Consider the following 16,874-nt stretch of genomic DNA (forward strand, 5'->3'; position numbering starts at 1 on the left):
CTAAGTCTTTAGTTTAGAGCCATCTGTTGTACAGGAGTTTCTAGACTCATGTCATTAAATCACTATTCTGAGCACACAATTCAACATCTGACTTGGCTTTGAATGTTGTGGAGTGCCCTTATACTAGCTCAGTTTGTACCTATTGTGTTTTATGTCTAGATTTTTTATTTACTGTCTGTATTTAATTGTTTGGGTGAGGGGTATCATCAAACCAAGAAAACTGAAACAAATTGGACCACATACTGCCATCTGATAATATTTTAACCATTTTAACCCAGTAAAGTGTTTGAGAGGGTTAGGGTTGACCAAAACAGTCAACTGTCACTGTGGTAGTGAATATTTATAGTACGTGAGAGCCAAAATGCTTACTATGAGAGACAAGCGTTTGTATTTTTGTCTGCTTAATTTTTAGTTAGCTAACATTTGGGTGGGTTTCTTTTCTTTATTTTTGTGTGTGCAGTAACTGGACCAGAACTGGACCCACCTCAAACGCCAACAATTTAGAAAGATGACCTGTCAGGTAAAGAAGAAGGACGACCCTTTTAAACTGCGACAGTAACGTGCACTCACTGCGTAAAAACAAACGAGCACTACGTCAACTGTTGTCTCTTTCCTGGTTCGATCGGTTTCGTGGCTCAGTTCCGGAAATGCCTCCTGACCAATCACAGCGCCGCTCCGTCCATACTCCCTCTTCTCATTGGTCAGCGGGAGGTGGTTTGTTTTTGAAAGTCGGGCGCTGATTCGCTATATGTGCCAGGGAGAGTCTGTTTAAACCGGGGGGCGGGAGCGTGTTCAGTTTGAAACAGAGCGACTGTAGTTCAAGTCACGAACATCCAGAAACACGGTGAGTCCCACAGGTACGTGTAACACCTTGTCAGAATACTTGATAAACGTTTTTTCCGTGTGTATCTTTAGAGCTGTAAGCAGCTGACTGTTTGTCTGCTCTGTGTATGTCTGATGGTAAACGGACAGACAACCAGTTTGGTTAGCCGACCGAGCTAACGTGGCTAGCACGAAGCTAAAACAGCACCGGGGAAAAACAGACAGCTGCTAACGAACCGACTTCACCGGGCGACGGACTGTTTGAACGGACACAGGGTTGTGTAGTTGACGGTTCGTCGTTGACTTGACATTTCTCTGCTAACGTTATATCCGACAGCTAACGTTAACACTTAGCTGGTGCTAAATAACGGCACACTCTCAAAGTGTGTATCCGCAGTGTGGCAGCTGTGTGTCGGCGTTTGTTCCACCGTGACCCCCGTTCTCCGTCTTTGTGTCCAGCAGTAACCGGACAGATCGCACACATGGCCTCCCAGAACATGGACCCTGCAGCGGCTGCAGCTTCTTCCACGGCCGCGCTGAAGGGAAGCGAAAGCGGCGGTAGTGCGGCTCGAGGCTCGGTGTCCAAACGGTGAGTGAGACAACCCCACCGGTGGTCCGGTCTTATTCTGTCCAGCTGGCACTAACGTTAATTGTACTGACTGCACTATCGCCGGGTCCCTGGTCTCAGTTCGGATCCAGTCATAAAATAAGTGTATTACATCTCAGTGTCAGAATTGAGTTTGAAACCATCACCCAGACTGGAGGACGCCAAGGATGTGGGTTTCATGTTTGTGATGCAGCTCGCACATCTAGAGCTTGATTCACGGAAGAGTCGGTGACCATAATATAATATGACACCATTATAATATTTTGCTTCTTTGTTGAACATAACCATGACCATTTGTGGTGCTGGTGGGGGAAAAAGGTGAATCCTTGGACTGAACTGAAATGTAGGATTGATTTTAAACTTTTACTCACTTACTTTTAAAAGCCCTACATGGCCTTGCCCCCTCTTTTTATATTAATATTTTATCTATACTCTTGGCTATAAGGGCCCATTAACTTTGTAACAGTGAGGAAACCAGGAGCAAAAAAATTCAAAAGCCTTTTGTGGGTCGTTGTCCTGCTTTGTCATGAAGCTTCAGGAGGTGGACACTAGACAGTCACGCTGACATTATCCTGTAAAGACCTATATAAACCCAGGAAATAATGTACCACTTGATGATGTTGAGCTGTCCAGGACCAAAGAGGGCCACGACATTCCCTTCATCCTGCTTTACCTTTTGGTGGATGTTTTCATGTTGGTAGGCTGCGTCACCACATATTAACTTTAGTTTCATGAGTCCATAAAACATTTTCCCAGTAGTGTTTTGGGGAGGAAAGCAGCAGTTTCCTCTGGGCTGTCGTGTCCATGGCAAGACAACATATCCTATGCAAACATGCAGCATGATTTATGTGTGGTAAGCTCATGAACAGAAAGATTCACCTGCTCTAATAATTCCTTTAAGCTTTATGTTGTTATACTCATGTTATTGCTTATTACTTTGAGGAACATCTACAGAACTAAATCGTCTTATTTACAGACACTTTGACTGAGGACTGATTTTGGTCTCAGTTTTAGGTCTTAAAGCAGATATCAGCTTCACGGCCGTTTCGGCTAATGCTGCGTTCAAGGCAGGCTTTTGAAACCGTAAGTTACAGCTTCAAGTCACAACTACGACTTGGTAGCGTTCCAGGTAACCCGTAGCTCGTGTTTTTACCATCCTGTTGTCTGTGAAAGTTCCCTATAACGGCCACTCGTAACTTCCGACCCGTGAACTCGTACCAGATCGAACTGGTATGACTTCACAGGAAGGAAAAACACAAAGTACGAGTTTCTTTGAACGCACCATGAGTTAGCAGCCCCCGCCCTTGTCAGGCATCAATTGGTCCTCGTGCTACGTCACCACATTCACGCGCATCCCTTGGCTGCACACACAGCCCTTCATGCCGTTCTCTCTCCTCATTGGATAACACTTGTATCCCACAAGGAAAATTTTCTCCTCGGGTTACAGCAGAGCAGAGTGACGGAGAGACTCGTGTTTAGGCTGAAATACTTCATGTAAGTGATTGCTGACGGAAAATAGGACTATTTAGGACTTATATTAACAAAAACATTCCACTGATATCTGCTTTAAGTCTTCATACGCTTTTAAGAGACCATGTAAATATTCAGCCAGTGACTGAACAACTTGGGCCATACGTGGAAAAGACTGTTTAGAAAGTTGGACCTTACGCTGTTGCAGAAATTCCCACACAAGTGCTTTACTTTGCTTTCACTTTCTATCCAGTTAATCCCAAACCAGCTCTGTGACATTTAACTCAGGAGTGCTAAACTTCCATCATGTGAAGTCACTGTTTGGGCTTTTCTTCTAATGTTTCAGTTCGTTATCTTACCGTAGGATGAACCCCTGACCAGTCTGTCTGTCTTGCATGTCTGCTCTACCTCCTGTAACAGCGTCATCAAAGCAGTTTTTTGTATGTTTTTTTCTTTTGATAAATCACTGCCAGTGTCCTTACTCCAATAGCATCAGAGTAAATGGTGATAGTGATCTATGTGAACTGAATTCGGGCTTCAGATGTTTAACATGTGTCTGTGTTTGCAGGCTGCAGCAGGAGCTCATGACTCTGATGGTGAGATCAACTTTTATGTACTCTCCAATGCTTAAATGTTGATGTTGATTTGCTGGAAATGCTGAAATGATATGGATTCACGTCTCAATATATAACCAAGTATTCTCAGGAGTCATAACAACCTGTCGTTCTCTGATGTTGCAGATGTCGGGTGATAAAGGCATCTCTGCGTTTCCGGAGTCAGATAATCTCTTCAAATGGGTTGGAACCATCGATGGAGCACAGGGCACAGTACGTTCGCACGTGGCTGTGATAGATGAATAATCAATATATCAAGTAGATGTGAGCTGCAGTCACATCAGTCAGTGGAAGAAACGTTTTGTTTACCTGTGTGTCTCAGGTGTATGAGGGTCTCCGGTACCGGCTGTCCCTGGAGTTTCCAGCTGGTTATCCATACCAGGCTCCTCGTGTGAAGTTCGTCACTCCCTGTTTTCATCCTAATGTGGATGAACAGGGATTCATCTGTCTTGACATCCTAAAGGACAAGTGGTCGGCGCTCTATGATGTCCGCTCCATCCTTCTCTCCATCCAGAGCCTGCTGGGAGGTAACCTATTGCAGTTTCCTCATGCAAAAGCCGTTATGTGGTTTTAAAATCTCAAGTTCTCAATCCCTAAAACTGCTACAATTTTTATGCAGCTCAGACGTTTAACAGAGCAAACTTTACATTGATTTTCAATGGCCACGTCAAAATGTTGATGTAGTGAAGGTCTGATTTTGTCGATGTGTACACATGTAGTCAAACTCCACTGAACTCCATTAAAGGTAGCTAAATTAGCTGTTAGTGGTGAAGTCTTGGAACTAGACAACTGTACTGGGAACTCTGCATTTAATGATCTTCTGACCCTCTAACTGTACGTTCACACCAAAAGCTTCCAAAGCGTCAAAAACGCCGGAAGTCAATTCATATTCAATGAGCGCCCGGCGACACCGAGCGTCCAAAGCGTCAACAGGCGTCGCCGCGCTTCCAGAGCGTCCAAAGCTTCCAAAGCGTCCAAAGCGTCACCAGATGAAAAGTTGAGCCAGGTTTAACTTTAGGGTAATGAGCTATGACGCGGTCAAGCGGCAACCGGCGGCAGCCTGTCAGAATAGAGATGTCCGTCGGTTGCCTGTTTTTTTCTTTTTTTTGTATTTCGGCTCCCCAATGACCAGCGCGATCGAACTTTGACGTCAGTCACCAGACGAGCGGCCAAAGCGGCTGAAAATATTTGCCGTTTTGGGAGCTGTCTTGTCTGACGCCCCCCCTCGAGCGTTTTTGACGCTTTGGAAGCTTTTGGTGTGAACGCACAGTAAGTCAAAGTAACATCAACTCTTCACAGGATGATTAAAACCAAGCTGCAAATACTTATGTTATTAGAATAGTTTTTCAGCATTCAATTCAGACAAATATTAAATAAAGTTGAGCCAAAAGAACAAGGAGAGCAGCCCACTTGTTTACACTCCACTTTGCTCTAAATGGTGATCTAGTGTATCTAAGGCCCCGTCCAGACGAATTCGTTTTTTTCGAATCCGGATAAATACTTTATCGGATTGGCCTCGCGTCCACACGGATGCGGCGTTTTCAGGGGGTGAAAACGGTATTTTTTGAAAACGGGTCCCAGAGTGGGAAAATTTGAAAACGCCGCCCCAGCGTTTCCGTGTGGACGGCCAATACGGATTTTTTCAGAAACGATGATGTCATGCCCCCCGCCGCTCTACCTGTAACCTGACACACACACACACACACACACACACACACACACACACACACACACACACACACACACACACACACCGCTGCAGCAGCAGCTGCACACTGACAGTCTATGCACGTAACAACAACAACGGCCGACTAACGTCGCGTCGCTCAGACGCTGCAGCTGAATCACGTCTGTTTAATCATCACTGATCGTCATATTTACTCTGACACGACTCCCTGTCAACATTTAATCCCATGTTTGAGTTTGAATACAGCGGGGGACTTCTTCTTCTATTGAATTACAGCGGGAACTTCCCGTCTTCTTCAGCTGTTTTAAGTGTTTATGTGTGGCAGGCAGCGCTGCAGCGACACACACACTCCACACACACGCCTGCAGTATGTAGGTACTACAGCGTTTTGGGTCGTTTTCACTGGATCAGTGTGGACGCAGATATTTTTGAAAACGATGCCGTGTTTACGGAGATTTTTTTCAAAACGATTAAGAAAAAGATCGGATTCAGTGAAGCCGCGTTTTCGTGTGGATGGGGCCTAAGGGTTAATGTAAATAAAGGCGTTTTATTCCCTTTCAGAGCCAAACAATGAGAGTCCTCTGAACACTGCTGCTGCTGAACTCTGGGAGGATCAGGAAGGTGAGAAACATTGAGACTCTGTATCATTTACTGTAGTAAATTAAAGATACAGATGTTATATTAGAGCCTGGACCCATCAGATTTAACATGATTTCAGAAAGGATGAATTAGACTTTTAGATTATTTCTGCATAGATGACTCTTAGGTTATTTATCATTGGTCCACTGTGTTCATTCAACTCATCTTAATATTATCAGCTATATTTGTGTATAATGATACTCAATGTTATTGTTTGTCTCTTTCAGCCTTTAAAGCTCATCTACACTCAACCTTCCAGAAGTGAAACCACCTTCCTGTTTTATTCTTCTTCTGCTTGTCTGTCTCCTGTGTTTGTACAATATTTTTATGTTTGTTCACCTTGCTGTATCAATAAAGTTCTTAATTCAACATGCAAACAGTGATGGGTTCAGTCTGATAGATGTTGACAAATGTTCAGATTTCCCTGATGGAAAAATTCTGCTTTTTGTACTTCCAAGTTAAAGGGAAATGTTACCATGCTATAAAATGTTTAGAAAGTGAATCTAAATTCATTAGAAAAAAGTTGAATTTCTGAAGGAATGTTTAAAAGTCAAATTGGTGTTAAAACTTGAGGCTTAACTGAACCTAACATTGGTCATCCATGATAACCTGTGCTATTCGTCAGTTAACACATCCAGTTTTGGGCCTGTTTATGCGAAAGAGGCAAAGTTGTTTATACAAATGATTGTTGGAACCATAAAATGGGTACCTAATACACAAAGAACATATTGGGGAAAGAAACGCTGATACCTGAGAGCAGTATTTTGCCTCTTTACTTCTATGAACATTACTGTAGATGCAGAAACAATGCTTTTGTAACCATGACAACTCGGGTTTAAACCATGTTAGTAGGGTTCTTGTTTTTGCATAAGAACATTTGAAAAATGTTTATCGTTATTCTGCAACTGACTGTCACTGCAGGAAGATAAGATAATGTTGTACAGTGAAAAGCTCTAAATCTTATAATTAAAACATTTCTATTAAATGCCAAACTGATCACTTGTCTTATACCTTATACAGTTTTTACAGAAGAGATGAGATACCTTTTAATTCAGATAAATATCAGCTGCTTTAAATTTGACAGTGTAGGTTTGAAATTTGAAAACTAGGAATATAACCACAATTTAATTCTTAAAACGAATGAAATTATGACAGTGTCAAGAATTTACAACAGCAGCAGAGTCTAATAAGTTTACTCCATATTATGTGAAAATCTCTTTCGTTGCCTCACATTCACACCAGTAAAATCAAGTCAGGATTCTTTGGTCCTACTCCCTTTACCCAATACAGCCCAGTCCACAGCAGGTTGGCTGGCAACAGACAACCATCTTGTTTGTGTTATTTGAGACGACCTCAACCTCCATCAGGTCCTCCAGACTGGCGTCTAGCTCCTCCAGTTCACCACGTGCCTCAGCCCAGGCTGGCTGGGTGGCTTCCACCGACCAGAATGGGACAGGTACCTGCAGAATCCACCACACAATAAAGATAAATTAATAAAAGCACTGCCAGATTTCCCCAGGTATAAGTGCTCCATACTCTCAGGTGCATGACCCCTCCACCAGACACAATCCCATTAGGTTCAAGACCCAGTTGAACCCTGAATCATGTTCTTGTTATGCTTTATGTGTTCTCTCTTTGGCTCTGTCTCACCCTCAGCTGCATCTCACTCAGCATGGCCTCCAGTCCTGCAATGTGACTGGTCAGGTCAGGACTCGGCTCCTCCTCCAGTGTGAGCCATGGCACCTGGACTAAAGCCACCCGGGCTGCTACACCTACCATGCCATCGATGCATCCTGGAGAGGAAAGAGAGGGACAGGTGGGAGATCAGATAAGTGAATGGGTTATCTCTTGGTCCTTTATGGAAGTTCAAAGGCTCCAGTTGAAGGAGAGATATCCTTGGTGTCTTGAAGGATGTTTCTGTTCGCCCAAAGGAGGTTCTACCTGAAGAGGAAACACCCAAGACACGATGTCTAAGAACCAGGAGGAGGAAACCAGAAATCCTTCAAGGAGCCTGAAAGAGCATGCAAAAAGTCTTGAAGAGCCCACTGAAGTCCTTACAGAGGCCATTGAAGATGTTTCTGAATCATTCTTGAAAGGTGTATAGGACCTAAACCTGAACTTTCAAGGGTATCCCCCCGCAGATTTGAGCGTTTCTATGAGTCCTTGAGTTGAATCTTTTTCCAGGAATCCTTGGGGAGCAGATGGGAGTCGTTGAAGAGCTTATCAAGATCTTAAAGTAGTGCCTGACATACAGTGCAGAAGAAGTAAGGAAGGGATAAGGAAGGAAGTAAAGTAAGAGGTATAAGAAGGAAAGGTACACCAGAGCTGACCTGTGTTGACCAATGAGCGTCGGTCGTAGCGCTGAGTCAGAGGGAACTGTCCGATTAGATCGCTTGCCTTACGGAGGTCAAACAGGAAGTTCTCCAATGCTGACAGGCAGACAACCCATAGACGTTCTGACACCTGCCTGTCCTCCACACCTGAGAGGGTGGAGTCGCAGTCTGACAGCAGACGTAGCAGACGCCGGGAAAGACCTACACAAAGACCGACAGGTGAGCGAGGCAGTTGGTGGTGTATGAACAGGTGTATACAGGTATAACAGGTCAGGGGTTACCACTGCAGATCCGGTGAGCAAGCACCCTTGTTTCGTCCATTTCATCTCGCAGGAAGCTGCAGTCCGCTGAGCTGCCAAGGGATGCCGCCAACTGCTGGAAACAGGAAGTGACCCGACTTAGAGCCTCCTGAGCACGCTCGCATTCAGCCTGCTGCCGGCGCCGTGCCCCCAGCTCATCCACTGAACGACGCCACCGACTCATGATGTCACCACCCACCTGAGAGTTGAGAAAGGACAGGTCTATGGATCAGTTGCCACAATTTCACCCTGGAATTGACCTAAACACTGAGGTCTCTGGTGTTCCTCAAACTACTTGTCTTTTACATAAGACTATAGATTTTAACAGGCCATACTGACAAATATTTATGAATTCAGTACACATAGTTACTATCCGTAAGTCAGATAGGTCAGCCATGTAACCTTGAATCTCCTTGACTGACTGAGTGATCATGTTTCCACCATTGGACAGCTGCCATCCAACTAAGGCAGAGTTTCTAGTGCAAACAGGTTGTATTATGGCAGTGTTCACAACCTCAGCATTGCCACAGTTTCTACAAATATTTCTTAGAGGCATAGGGCCAAAATGCTAAAGAAACTAACTGCAGAATCAGATCTCAATAGCAGAAACACCTGCAACTGAAAATGAGACTGAATTCTGAGCATATGTTAAGAAATTAAAATCTGATGGGTGCAGACTCAGCTTTTAGGAGACATTTCACACTCAGAAGCTAACAGAAAATAGAATCCATCAGTTGCTCCTGCAATAAACAAAATCACCATCGCTGTGCAAATCAGCAATCATGCTTCCCATTCATTTTAAGACAGCAGTTGACAATGTTGTGTAATGTAGTGTTGTAATGTACTATGCATTTATCAGAGGGACTCAAACCTATTTAACCAAAGTCAAAGCATCATCCAAACGATTTAAATATGTTATATAAAAATATTATATATTTACAAAACAGCTTCAAGTATAACTGCATAATGTTGCTTTAAATACATGTTTATTTGTATATTGATTGACATGTATCAAAATACATTTGCATATAAATCTGATTAAGTGAAAATAATCAGCATAGATAATAACTCAACTCAACTAAATAAGGAAAAGTGTGTGAATAAATAACAAAAACAGTCCTACCTGCTGCCGATCACAACTCCATCCAGCTTCTTCTTCTGTAGTGGAGGACTGCGCAGGTTTCTATAAACACTCAACTTCTTTTCCTCTCTAGGGATCGTCAGTGTTTTTAATTAATGCTCGGAGGCCAGCTGAGGCCTAAAGCCTCCAGCTTGGCTTCAGCATCCCCCAGGAGGCTCTTCCTTGTACCGCTAGCGCTGCCTAACAGGCTAACCGCATGAATTCACCTGTCGAGGGAGACTCCACCATGACGGCTGATAGATGTTATTTATAGATTGACCTGGGTCAGGTAATCAGGTGTTGGAGACTTTTCCATCCAGGGACAAAAATGTCCCCGGTGTTGCATGGGATTGATAAACGTGTTAGTGCCATAGGTAATAATAAAATCTTCAGGCTTAGACTTGTCACAAGAGAATTCAACTATGTTGACTCCATCACCTCTGTCCTTGAAGATGGGGTCAAGTGCGATGATGATCATGATGTTGGGTCATTTCCTTGTCAATGTTATAAAATAATTATAAATATAAATGGCATAAAGATTCACTAGCTGTTGGGTTTACTAAGTAAACATCAGTGACTCCTAACAGTCTATCATACATTCTTGACTTTAAAATGATACATAATACTAGCTATTGCTATTGGCTGTACAAGTGTTATCTTATAAAGCTGGGTATCATTGTGGCTAACTTTTACTTGTTTCATTTATTAGAAAGGAGGTTAAACAGTCATGTGTGTGTCTGTACTTTATTTGATTTTTATAAATTTTTATCACTGGAACTAAACACAGCTGATCCTCCACATGCTCCGCCCACTACACAGACAGGAAGTGACACAACAGGCCAGCTGATCATCAATAGGTGTCCCCTGATGTCACCTGATCATCATCATTATCACAGGACTCATTGATCAAACATCAAATCAAACAATGGCACTTTTATAAAGACATAAACCTTTCAGGAATGGCCCCACTCACCAGTCTAATCCAGGACTGTGGATCTAGTTTAGCACGAATACTTAGAGGGAAAATGTTAGCCTATCTTAGAACAAGGATGGGAAGTAGAGAAAAACTGCAAGCCAGGCTTTGCACAAATACTCACAACTGTTAGCTTGGCTGCATTGGAAGAGAAATTTAACAAATCACCACCATCAGCAGGTCATGTGACTGACCTTTGACCTATAAAGACATGTAAAATAATGATTACACTTTCTCAGCAGCAGAATGATATCTTTATCCATGCCTGTATTTTACTTATTATTCCCTATTTTTCTGTTTTTATTAATAATCTTAACAGGGAAATTGATTAGCATTGATGAGGCTCAGTCTATAGAAATCTAATGAACCTGATGTGTGCTGCTTTTTACTCCTCTTCTAATAAAGCTAGGCTAACGATTTCCCCCTGTTTCCAGTCTTTGGCGAACAGCCCCGGACCTCGGTCTGTACTGGATTCTGAACAGAGAACAGGAGGGTTTCATAGACAGTGTGAGTGTTGATTTCAGACTCAGAGTCACAGATTTACGCATATTAAAGAGATACATGTTTCTTTCCAACATGGTTAATTAGTGTTTAATCACTTGAAGTCTGTCAGTCTGCACAGTGCAGCGGTTCGGTCCGACAGGTGTTCCTCAACATCAGGACACCTGGGAGATGACGAAGAAGTCAGTTTGTGATCAGCTGATTGTTTGTTCTCAGTTTGTCCAGCAGGAGGCGAGAGAGACAGAGAGAGAAAAAAAAACTTTCACAGTAAAACATCAAAGGACTCCGCCTCCTCTCTGTGATGATGTCATCACCTGTCCTATCCGATTGGCTGTAGCCTCGGCGGGGCGCGGGGTAATGCTGGTATTCAGATGGGGGCCAAGTCGACATGGACAGGTGTGTCAGAGTTCGATGGGTGGGTCGACAGGGGGGTTCAGGGTTTGTTCAGTTCTTTCAGTGGTGATTGTTCTTGATTTGAAGGTGATGTCCCGTTGTCGTGGTTCTGGTCGTGGTTCCTCTGGTTCCGTTGTTGTTCTGGTTTGGGGTCAGTCGTGTTCTGTGACAACCGGACTGTTGAATCCTTGGGATTTATGCTGTTGCTTGTGTGTCGTCGTCATCATGGCATCGTGTCCTGTATATTGTTGTTGTCGTGTTAGTGTGTTGTGTTGTCACGTCATCATAGCAGCGTGTTGTGTCGTCGTCATAGCAGCGCGTTGAGTCGTCGTCAGCCTCATGGCAACGTTGTTATTGTCAGCATGGCATTGTCTTGTCTTGTCGTCATGACAACTGTATGTCACACTGCCACCGGCGTCATGGCTGCTTGTCATGTTGTCATTATGGCAGCTAGTTGTGTTGGCACCATCGTCATGGCGTTGTCATGTGCGTGGTCATGTGCATCGTCATCGTCATAGCAGCGAGTGGTGTTGCAGTCGCCCTCGTGTTACTGTCGTCATCATGGCAGCGTGTGCGTGCGTGTGGCGAGCGCCTCCATCAGCTCATGGCAGAGACACTGGCAGAAGCCGTAGAGGACGAGCAGCAGCAGCGTGGACGGAACCAGACTGACCAGGACGACGCCCAGCCACAGCTGACCGATCATCAGCAGGTAGATGCCCAGCGGCAGGGAGCTGAAGTACACCTGCACACACACAATGACACAATAGCACACCTGTCAAGATGCTCAGACAAACATCTGCCCTTACAAACATCTGCCCTTACACACATGTGACCGGTCTGACCCAGGTTGACCTGTATCGATTACTGTCATTGATCTGACTGTTGGTGGCTGCATTGACTGGTGCTGATTGGCGTTACTGTTGGTGACTCATGTTGACTGGTGTTGACTCGTATTGACTAGGATGGATGGATGGATGGATGGATGGATGGATGGATGGATGGATGGATGGATGGATGGATGGATAGATAGATAGATAGATAGATAGATAGATAGATAGATAGATAGATAGATAGATAGATAGATAGATAGATAGATAGATAGATAGATAGATAGAAATAGAGAGGGGGTAGAATGAATGAAACGAATGAAAGGGACAGAGAGGGGTAGTAAGGAAGAAAGAAGTAAAGAAAGACAGAGATAAGGGGTAGATAGAAAGAAAGAAAGAAAGAAAGAGAGAGGGGGATGGATAGATAGAAAGAGGTACATACTGTAGATAACGATAGAGAGGGGTAGAAAGAGAGAAAGCAAGAATTAAAAAGATGCAGAGAGGGTAGAAAGAAAGAAATAAAGAAAGAGAGAGAAAAAAAGAAAGAAAGAAATACAGAGAGAAAGAAAGAAGTAAAAAGACAGAGAAAGGGGGTAGAAAGAAAGAAAGAAAGGAGTACGTAACTACTTTTTACTTACTTACAGAGGGGAAAGAAAGGAAGAAAGAAAGAAAGAAAGGAAGAAAGAAAGCCAGAGAGAGGGGGATGGGTCGATAGAAAGAGACAGAGATAGAGAGGGGTAGAAAGAAAGAGAAAAATAAGGAAAGAGATAGATAGATAGATAGATAGATAGATAGATAGATAGATAGATAGATAGATAGATAGATAGATAGATAGATAGATAGATAGATAGATAGATAGATAGATTCGGTGGGTATGAATCATTTTTTGTAGCGCTCTCTTGAACAGCAGGGGATTCGGTCCAATCAGTGTTGCTGGTTTTGACTGGTGTTACTGGTGTCGTATGCACTGACCAGACACAGCACCCCCAGCAGGCAGCGGGGGAAGCTACGCGACGTCCAGGTGTGACACTTCTGAGCCGGCAGGTTGCAGGGCAGGGAGTCCAGGCTCGGGGGACGGTACAGACCCACCACGTTGAGCATGCTCAGCGAGTCTGAGGACGGAGACTCCTCAGGGAGCTCCATGATGGTGATGACAAGACAGTCTGAGGAGCGGTGGGATGTGTCCGCACCTCCTCCCCCTGCTCCTGGAGGAAGATGGAGATAATAACATTAATAACACAACAGAACAAACTTTGAATATAAACTTATCATAAATAAACGTGTTGAGTTATTTCACCTGTCAGACTGGTGGGACTCAGCACCACCTCCCCCCCACCTCCTGCTCCTCCTCCTCCCCCTCCTCCTCCACGCCGGGCTCGGTCCTGACATGACAGAACAGCCAGGATGTGTCGGTCGTCCTCCATCAACCACACCTGAGGAAGAGGAGACGAGTTAAGGCCATCACAGTCTCTCTCTCTTGTTTAAAATCTCAACTCCTCATGAGAAAAATAGAAAAGCGAATTTGTTTTTGTTGGAAATGTCTCACTTCTTCGTCTGGGACCTGGGTCTCATGGCGACAGAACGGACAGCTGATGACGGAGGGCGACGATTCTCCTGAGAGGAAAAGTGTTAGAAAAGAGTTCCATCACACACTGGAGAATGTCATACTGGTTACTGGTTGATCTGCTCGGCTGTAATGCAATTAACAGATGTAAACTGGTCATGATGTTTTGTGTATATGGACGCTACAGACTGCTATCACTACTATGCGTTAGTGTGACCCCTGCTGACAGTGTCAAATGTTTTAGGGCAAATTCACACGAAAGATTTGGACACGTAACAACTCAGATTTGTCTGAAGAGACAGATAGGACAGATACAAAAAAAATACTAATTACAATAAAAAAGTAACAAAACAAATAAGTGGGCACCAATTATCTCAAAGTATGCTAGCATAACTCTTTGGTTTGGGTTACATTAGCTAGTAGTGTTTCATACTGTTCTTCAAAAGTAGAGTGTCGTGCTAGTGCTAGTGTGTACTATAGTAGCTTTACAGACACACCATCCAATATTTCTATTTTAAAAAAGTCCTCTGTTTTGTGACGCCTGACTTGATTGCAGGTCTCAGGTCTGCAGCTCTGGTCGGTGTCAAGTAAACTCACCCATGTCGACCATCTTCTTCAGACACTTGGCACATACTCGATGCAGACAGCCCAGCAGTTTGGGTTTCCGGCTGCGAGTGTCGTAGCGGTTGTAACAAATTTTACATTCAAGTTCCTCCAGAGTATAAACCAGAGACTGAGCCCATGTCTGCACCTGAACAGGCCATAACTGAGGGTTAGTAACCCTGAACACATAGGGACAGTTGAGTGTCTTCAGTGTGCTTATCCAAGCTTTGCTCACACTTATAGAATTATTTTTTAAATATCACTTTGCACAGAAGTAGCAAACATGAGGAGTGTGTCTGTCTGAGTTGGTGCTGCAATGACGGATGATGGGAAATCTTACCTTCCCCTCCAGCTCCTTGCCAGACTCTGCCTCCTTCAGCTGGCTCATCCTGTTAGCTGTTGTCTTCACCTGAGGCAGAGGGAGAGGGCCAGCGATGTGCACAGCTTAGCTCAACCTGAGGCTGTCCCCTGACTGAGAGACAAAGAGAACAAAATAAATACAACAGCAGACTGAAAAATTATTTGTTAGAACTGAGAAGTTGTTTGTCTGTCTGTTCGTCCGCTGCTTTTTCCCTCCACTGAGATTACCCACCTGATTTCAGATCAGCAGATCAATCTGAGAGTCTGACAAGGACGTCCATCTACAGAAAGACAGAGAGAGGTAGTATATGACCTGACAAACTGTAAATACTAAAATATAAAAAGAGCACTCACACTTGTAAATATAAACATTGAAAGAACAGAGAGAACATTTTGTGAGAAATATATTGTCTTGCAAAATGTCCAAAATAAACTTTAAACTTAAATTAAACGGTGATATCTCAGACTTATTTCCTCCCTTTAATGTTTTTGTGTTTGTTTTGTTTAATGTGTTTAATGTTTTTGTTTAATGTGTTCTTATTAGTCTATCTAATGTTTTCTTTTTATTCATTTGTATAATGAGTTTATTAGTTTATAGTTTGTTTCATGTTTTATGGTAGTGTATTTAATTTGTATTAAATATGTTTCACATATTTTATTTGTATGTGTTTATTTAATCTGTTTTTCATAATGAGTTCATTATTTTATCTTTGTTTAATGATTTTTATTAGTGTATTTAATATGTTTTAGCAGTAAGTTTAATGTGTGTTTCGTGTTTTTATTAATGTGTGTAATGTGTGTTTTATGTATTTTATTGGTAGGTTTTCATAAGTTAATTAAATCTGTTTTTATTTGTGTATCTGTATGTGTGTGTCCTCATGTTGTCCCCGTTCTATGATTTATGCTGCAGCCTCTGATTAATAACGTATCTGTCAGATCTGATTTATTGTTTTTATTGATGTTAATTTGTTGGGCAGCCACTCAAACACGATAACACACGCGCAGAAACACACTCTGTGCTGGATGTATTTATAGACTGCAGTTGTTATATAACTGAGGGAAGGAGGGAGGGGGGCACTGGGGATGCTGACGTTGCTATGGCAACAGCTTTACCTGTGCCTGAACCTCAGATTGGCCAACCAGATGAGTCAGATTTGGTCACGTGTTGTTTGATCAGCTGATTCACTGATCAGAATCTCATGAATAAAACACATATTTTAACTGTTTGACATTAAAGCTGCAGCTAAATGACAGCGAGATAAATCTGATTTTACATCATGACTTTTGTCCTTATAAATCTATAACTGGAGAAAAAAAGAAAGATTTATTACTGTGATGGTTCACTCATATTTATTTTTAATCTGCAGTCATCATTAAGAGTTTATAAGTCTGTTACTCAATTTAACTTAATAGGCATCCTGCCAATGCTGAGAAAAAATTCTGACTGAGATGTTTAATAATTGAAAACTGAAAAAGCCCTGAGTGGATCCTGGAAGTTTCTGAAAGATTTTGATTATTTCTTTTAAGTAATTTAAATGAAACTTTTGACAATGAGCTCAGAAGTGTGGGTCTATTTGCATCTTTGACAACTGTAAGTAAGTATTCTGTGGTTAATAGGTGAGGTGAAGTCTAATAATCACTGACAGTTGTGTTAATATTTCCCCCTTTGTAAATGAGGACACACAGGGAAAGTCATGTAGCATGTTGAACCTGTGTTACACCTGTCGAACCACCAGGACCCACTGATAGTGATCCTTCACCGTGACCATACAGACACGGGCTGTATCCAAAATCAGTCACCAATCCTTGTATAGTCCATATGTAGTGAGTTTGTCATTTTGTATAATACATAATACTATGAAAAGTAATATACTCTTATATTTCTTTATTTGTATTCACTTGAATGTTTTGACTTTACACAAAATATTATTGTGTGTTGTTGCAGATCTATCTATCTATCTATCTATCTATCTATCTATCTATCTATCTATCTATCTATCTATCTATCATGCATTCCACTTGTCTTTTGCTAGAAGTGTCCAAAAGTGTTTATTTTATTTTC

At 42.6% G+C, this 16,874-nt stretch overlaps 3 protein-coding genes across 5 annotated transcripts; 1 reads left to right on the forward strand and 2 right to left on the reverse strand.

The window, feature by feature from the left end:
• The first annotated feature begins 814 nt into the window (after positions 1–814).
• On the forward strand, positions 815–6,183 carry LOC310986024 (ubiquitin-conjugating enzyme E2 C-like). Of its 3 annotated transcripts, none has more exons than XM_083971726.1 (7): positions 815–844; positions 1,285–1,411; positions 3,468–3,495; positions 3,640–3,726; positions 3,836–4,040; positions 5,762–5,821; positions 6,067–6,183. In XM_083971726.1, exons 2-7 carry the CDS (start codon positions 1,305–1,307, stop codon positions 6,102–6,104), a joined length of 525 nt encoding a protein of 174 aa, XP_083827852.1. In that variant the 5' UTR covers positions 815–844; positions 1,285–1,304; the 3' UTR covers positions 6,105–6,183. The 3 variants fall into 3 exon arrangements, with proteins under 3 accessions (XP_083827852.1, XP_083827851.1, XP_083827850.1); XM_083971725.1 differs by having other exon boundaries at positions 819–857; XM_083971724.1 differs by having other exon boundaries at positions 823–857; positions 1,282–1,411.
• A 933-nt stretch (positions 6,184–7,116) lies between these two features.
• On the reverse strand, positions 7,117–8,655 carry LOC310985431 (regulator of G-protein signaling 9-binding protein; the record flags this gene model as incomplete). The annotated part of the gene is made up of 4 exons (XM_083971017.1): positions 7,117–7,299; positions 7,490–7,632; positions 8,170–8,373; positions 8,454–8,655. The coding sequence occupies 4 exons, from the start codon at positions 8,653–8,655 to the stop codon at positions 7,117–7,119; spliced, it is 732 nt and encodes a 243-aa protein (XP_083827143.1).
• Positions 8,656–12,017: 3,362 nt separating this feature from the next.
• LOC310986243 (E3 ubiquitin-protein ligase RNF182) lies at positions 12,018–14,840 on the reverse strand (the record flags this gene model as incomplete). The annotated part of the gene is made up of 6 exons (XM_083972078.1): positions 12,018–12,200; positions 13,258–13,490; positions 13,583–13,718; positions 13,832–13,899; positions 14,447–14,600; positions 14,793–14,840. 6 exons carry the CDS (start codon positions 14,838–14,840, stop codon positions 12,018–12,020), a joined length of 822 nt encoding a protein of 273 aa, XP_083828204.1.
• Between the last annotated feature and the right edge of the window lie 2,034 nt (positions 14,841–16,874).

This window comes from Trachurus trachurus (genome assembly GCF_905171665.1).
Source record: "Trachurus trachurus genome assembly, chromosome: 5".
NCBI classification, from domain to species: Eukaryota; Metazoa; Chordata; class Actinopteri; order Carangiformes; family Carangidae; genus Trachurus; species Trachurus trachurus.